Consider the following 6,013-nt stretch of genomic DNA (forward strand, 5'->3'; position numbering starts at 1 on the left):
GAGTCAACCTGCCTTCCCTGCGGTGGAGCAGGGGAGAGCGTCAGGCAGCGCAAGGCTGAGGCTGCCACCGTGACTTCCATGTGACTTCGGGCAGGCATGGGCCCACTGGCCCTCAGTTTCCTTCCTGTACAGTGAGGATAATGGCTCCTGTCTCCCTGCTGCATCTCTTGAGCAGATCAGGAGAGGACAGTGTGGCCACCTCTGTGGCGAGTGGGTGGGATGGGCTGACTTCGATTGGTTGGGCTCTGGGACAGGGAAATGAGGAACAAGAGGTGAGAGGCAGGGTCCTCTGGTCCTCCCTGAGGCTGAGCCACCTTGATCTCCCCGGGCAAGGACAGGCAGGTATAGCTGGCCTGGGCAAGGGTGAGTGTGTGTGTCTGTGAGTGCCCATATGTGCTCATGAGCCCTGACCCCAGACTGGGGGCTTTTCTGAGGGGAACACGGAAAGCTTCAAGAGGAGCTAGGATGACCTAATCTGGTTCTTCCCTTTCTCTGCACCCAGAATCATGCCTGATCTGGAACAGATGTCATGGCATGTGAATTAACTGTGTGTTTGTGAGTTTGTGTATACTCACAAAAACATCTTCTTTGCCCTTACCCCGAGTCTCACCTCCCTGTGCCTTTGTCCCCAGAAATACCCACCTCGGAAAGACTTGGTCCGAGCTGTGTCCATCCAGACGGGCTACCTCATCCAGAGCACGGGGCCTAAGAGCTGCGTCATCACTTACCTGGCCCAGGTGGACCCCAAAGGTGAGGGCTTGGCCCTGGCAGCTTATTATGGGATCCTTCCCTATACCACAGGGGTGGGGCCTGATCTAGTAGGGATCCAGAAGGGCATCTGTTAGGAGCTGTTTTGTATTTTGGGGCATCTCCATCCAAAGCCTTCATTGAACCAAGGCTTGGGACTTTACAGTGGTTTGAAAAGAGTGGGCCAGGGAGGTGCCACTGCCCCACTGATGAAGCTGGGAGCGCTCTTCCTGGGCTCTGCCATCCCCATGCTTTGCCTTGTTCCCTGCTCACTGGCTGTTCCCTCTGCCTGTCCTGGGGGCCTGGGTTTTCCAGGGCTCAGTCAGAATTCTCTCCCTGGGGATGGCTGAGCTACTCCTGTGGCTTCTGTCACAAGGTGGCCACGTCTCTCTCAGCTGAGATTCAGATCCCTGTGGCCATCGGCCGCCTGGACATCTCCCTTCGGATGTCTTCCAGGCACCTGAGCCTCGTTGTGTCCAGTGGGGGACTTGCCATCTTTCCTCCTAACCCGCCCCTTGCCCTAAGTCTCCACTTTTCAGTCATCTATGCCCAGAACCTGCTGTCATTTGGGGTCACTCCCTCTTCCTCAGCCAAATCCAGCCAGATTTTTTTTTTTTTTTTTTTTTTTTTGAGGTGGAGTTTTGTTCTCGTTTCCCAGGCTCGAGTGCAATGGTGCAATCTCAGCTTACTGCATCCTCTGCCTCCTGGGTTCAAATGATTCTCCTGCCCCAGCCTCCTGAGTAGCTGGGATTACAGGCACCTGTCACCACGCCCAGCTAGTTTTTTGTATTTTTAGTAGAGATGGGATTTCACAATGTTGGCCAGCCTGGTCTCACCTGACCTTGTGATCCACCCACCTTGGCCTCCCAAAGTGCTGGGATTACAGGCGTGAGCCACCACGCCCAGCCCCAGTCACTGATTCTTACTGATTCTGCCTCCTCAGCAGATTCTGAGGAGGATTCTGCCTCCTCAGCAGCTCCTGAGTCTGGCATTTCTCTCCATACCAACTACTTTGTCTGTGTGTAACAGCGGCCAGAGGAATTTCTCTAAAACACTTATCTCCCCATGACTCTCATCTGCTTGAATTTACTCTGTGGCTCTCCATTGCCCTCCAAGAAAAGCCTAAGCCCCGTCCCAGGTCTCCTGGTGTCTCTCACACCTCACCCATCCCCACTCCTGTGCCCAGGCAGCCCTTCCCCGCAGTCTCCCCTCTAGGGGTGCTGCAGGTGTCACCTCCTGATCCCCGATACTCAGGGGAGTCACTGGCTCCCTGTTCTGTGGTCCATTCCCCTCTAGTAGAACATTCGGCTCCTGCTGGGCCCCCAGTGAGTTCCTCTCTGGGTCCCCAGGACTGACCCAGGGTGGGTGTCACAGTGAACATGGAGTGAGTGAGTGAATGACTAGAGGATGGGGAAGCCTTGAACATCCTTGCTTGGAAATGCTCCAAGCCCGGGAGCACACAGTGGTCCAGGCCTAGCACTCCCCCGGCACCTCATTGTGTTGGGTGTCAGAGGTGGAGTGGACACTTGGGAATGAAACAGGGTGGAGAGCTGGACAGTGGATTCTGGGTCAGGCCAGGCTGGGATGCTCAGCCAGAGGCCTGTGTGGTCAGGGGAGGGCTTGGAAGGACAGGCAGAGGAGAGGCTGAGCGTCAGGGGCATTCCTGGGAGGGAGGTTAGGTTGAGAAGGGATGTCAGTGTGATTGAGGGAGGCAGCAGGTGCAGCGGGGTGGGTCAGAGTTTCCACCCATGTGTAGCCTGTGCTCACCTAGGACCCTGTGGATTTCTTCCACGTAGTCTTTGAGGCTGGGCAGAGGGAAAGTAGGGGACAGAACTAAGCCTGAGGACGTCAGTCTGAGGTGGAAGGGAGTGAGGGTAAAGTCTTGTAGGACTTGCCTCACACACCTGCTCCTCATGGGGAAGACAGTGGCCTCCCTGGAAGCTCTGGGCAGAGGGTGGGGCTTTTGTGGGGGGGAGGGGCTGGGTCCCTGAGGCTGCTTCCTCCCTTCCCTGCTCTCACAGGCTCCTTACCCAAGTGGGTGGTGAATAAATCTTCTCAGTTCCTGGCGCCCAAGGTGAGTGGCCTTGGAATTTTGGGGGGTGTTAGAGGCTGGAGAGAAGACTATGGGATGAGGTGGGTGGAGTCAAGCATGAAGCCTGAGGGCCAGGCGTGGTAGCCCATGCCTGTAATCCCAGAACTTTGGGAGGCCTTGGTGGGTGGATCACCTGAGGTCGGGAGTTTGAGACCAGCCTGGCTAACATGGCGAAACCCTGTCTCTACTAAAAATAAAAAATTAGCCGGGTGTGATGGTGGGCACCTATAATCCCAGCTACTTGGGAGGCTGAGGCAGGAGAATCTCTTGAACCCGGATGGCAGAGGTTGCAGTGGGCTGAGATTGGGCCACTGCACTCCAGCCTGGGCCACACAGTGAGACTCCGTCTCAAAAAAAAAAAAAAAAAGAAAAAAGAAAGAATGGAGGATGGAGCCTAGGGCTCAGAGAGGCTAAGTAGGGCTGAGGGACGAGTTTTGAAAGGGAGCTAGTCAGAATGCTGGGGGCTGAGCCGCTGGAGGGCGCTCGAGGGGGCGTGGAGAAGACCTGGACCCGCACCCCGGCCACCCCCTGACCCGCGGGGCGGCGGGCCCACAGGCCATGAAGAAGATGTACAAGGCGTGCCTCAAGTACCCCGAGTGGAAGCAGAAGCACCTGCCTCACTTCAAGCCGTGGCTGCACCCGGAGCAGAGCCCGTTGCCGAGCCTGGCGCTGTCGGAGCTGTCGGTGCAGCATGCGGACTCACTGGAGAACATCGACGAGAGCGCGGTGGCCGAGAGCCGAGAGGAGCGGATGGGCGGCGCGGGCGGCGAGGGCAGCGACGATGACACCTCGCTCACCTGAGCGCCGCACCGCTTCAGGGACGGAGACAGGACCGGGCGAGCCCTGGGGCGGCGGCTACTCCTGCACTTTCTTCCCTCCCCCACCTGGCGCCTCCTGGTGGCACTGGGCTGGGCCCAGGCGGGCGCTGCAGCCTGGCTGGACACAGCCCCAATAAACGATCCCCAGCCTCAGCCGGCTCATCACTGTGCCTGCTTCCCACCTGCCTCATGGCCGCTGCCGCGGTCCCCTGCCTCTGCCCTTAATTTTGTTAAGCTTACTGATCATCCGGCCTTTGATCCTTCCAGCATCTCCTCATTTCCCATTGTGTAGTGAGGAGGAGATGGGGTTTATCACTGCCCCCCTCTTGTCCGTACTCTGTTCCATTCTCTGTCCATGTCTATCCAGCTGTCCTTATTGAGTGGTCATTTTGGCATTCACACCAGGATATTTGCTTTATTTTCACTGCCTTAAGGCAGCGGTCCCCAACCTTTTTAGCACCAGGGACCGGTTTTGTGCAAGACAAATTTTCCATGGATCAGGATTGGGGGAGGATTGGTTTTGGGATGATTCAAGTGCATCACATTTATCATTAGATTCTGATAAGGAGCTCACAACCTAGATCCCTCGCATGCGCAGTTCACAATAGGGTTCTCGCTCCTGTGAGAATCCAATGCCGCTGCAGATCTGACAGGAGGCGGTAATGCTAGCTCAGCCTCTGCTTACCTCCTGCTGTGCAGCCTGGTTCCTAACAGGTTCCTGACAGGACTAGTACCAGTCTGTGGCCCAGGGGTTGGAGACCTCTGCTCTAAGGGAAGGAGCAGGCCTGGACAGAGACCCTGGGTCAGGAATCAGAGGGTGAGGTTCTACTCTGTGTCCATCGGCCCAAGGCCCTTTGGGTCCAACCCAAAGGACTGGGGGTCTGACACTCCTGTCATCCCAAAAGGGAGGTGGAAGGGTCTGTGGGTCTCAAGCCACAGGGCTGTGGGCCTCAGAGCTGAGGCTGGGGCAGCATACCCTGGAGGGAGGTTGGGGGTGCAGGTGAGGAGCCTCAGATTCCAGTGCAGTTGGCGGGGACCAGGCTTGGTGATTCACGCCCTCCCTAGGTCATTTCAAAGACCTCAGGACTGTGTTAACAGAAATGGTAGGGTCCCCAGACCCCCCATCCCCTTGGCATCTGACCCTCTCACCCTGTGCTGCACCTCACTGGTCTGAAGTCTAGAGGGATGCCTGGGCCTCCCCTGTGATCTGAGGCCCCCAGGTGCCCTCTGCTGCCCAAGGGACACCCCTGCTGCCAGGTCCAGAGGAGGGGCCTATGCTCTGCTCCTCTGCAGTGTTTTTGACCCCATATGAACTTGAGGCCCGGAAGTTCTCCCCAAGGTCTGGCCCTGTTCTCCCCTCCCGGAAAGCTCCTTTGCCTTAGCCCTACCACCGGAAGACATGGTCTACTCAGAGTCAACTCTTTCCCAGAGGGACAGGGTGAATGGCCAGTGGGGGGCAGGCAGGAGATTCTACAACTCACAAAAGTGGGTTGCTTCCCAACTTTGCCCAACACTGGCTTTGTAACTTTGGGCAAGCCCTCAGACTTCTTGGAGCCTTATTTCCTAACCCATAACCTGGAATGATAATTTCTGCCATCAAGCAGAATGTGAGGATTGAGATAAAAGGAATAAATTGCCCAGCACTGGGACTGGCATGTAGTAGGTGCTCTGATTAATGACACTTTCCTCTTCTCAGGGGGTAAACCCTCATCCCCCGCGATGTGAGATCTGCTCTTCCTTTGTGCATACGCAGAAATGGAAGCCCAGAGAAGGTCTCTGGTGTGGCTGGCCCCAGAGGTGTTCTGGACACAGGACCCAGAAATGCCTGCCAAGCCTGGTACCCTCATGTGTGTATGTGCTGCGAGGATGGGTGGGAATCTCCCGTTCTCTAGGTGTGGGTGCTGGAACCTCAGGCTGCAGCCTTCCGCTGAGGGATCGATCCTTGGGAGGTGTGCCTGGGTGGGTAGCTTCCCCACAACCCTGTCTGTGGGCACGCGGGGAGGGAAGTGAGATGAACCCTTGAAGAATGTGGTGGAGGAAGGATTTCCTGGAGGAGGTGGTCAGGAACCACGGACGGCCTTCAACTGCCTCCTGTCCTCTTGGGGGTGTGGCCTCCTTGGGGGTGGGGTGTGTGTCAGGGCAGACTCACCAGAAGAGGGGTGGCGAGAGCAGGGAGACTCAGGGAGAGGTGGACTCAGCGGGCGAGGTGGCAGGGGTTAGACCTGAGCCTCAGGAGACAGTCGGAAGACCCGCAAGTAGCTAGAGGGGCAGGAGAGAGACACAGACCGATGGGTCCGGCGGGCTGGCCAGGCCAGCCGACTCCAGGATCGTGACTAGGCGGGGGGCGGGGCCGAGG

General features: G+C 57.2%; 1 protein-coding gene across 2 annotated transcripts in view; it reads left to right on the forward strand.

Moving 5' to 3' along the window:
* The window catches only part of STARD10 (StAR-related lipid transfer (START) domain containing 10), a 53,285-nt gene extending 49,475 nt beyond the window's left edge, over positions 1-3,810 (forward strand). For both annotated transcript variants that reach the window (XM_011953054.1, XM_011953055.1), the window contains 3 exons: positions 633-750; positions 2,769-2,821; positions 3,395-3,810. In XM_011953054.1, the coding sequence (XP_011808444.1) occupies positions 633-750; positions 2,769-2,821; positions 3,395-3,640 (417 nt within the window). In that variant the 3' untranslated portion in view covers positions 3,641-3,810. The remainder of the gene's footprint in view (positions 1-632; positions 751-2,768; positions 2,822-3,394) is intronic.
* Positions 3,811-6,013: the final 2,203 nt, after the last annotated feature.

This window comes from Colobus angolensis, unplaced genomic scaffold (assembly GCF_000951035.1).
Source record: "Colobus angolensis palliatus isolate OR3802 unplaced genomic scaffold, Cang.pa_1.0 Scaffold355, whole genome shotgun sequence".
NCBI classification, from domain to species: Eukaryota; Metazoa; Chordata; class Mammalia; order Primates; family Cercopithecidae; genus Colobus; species Colobus angolensis.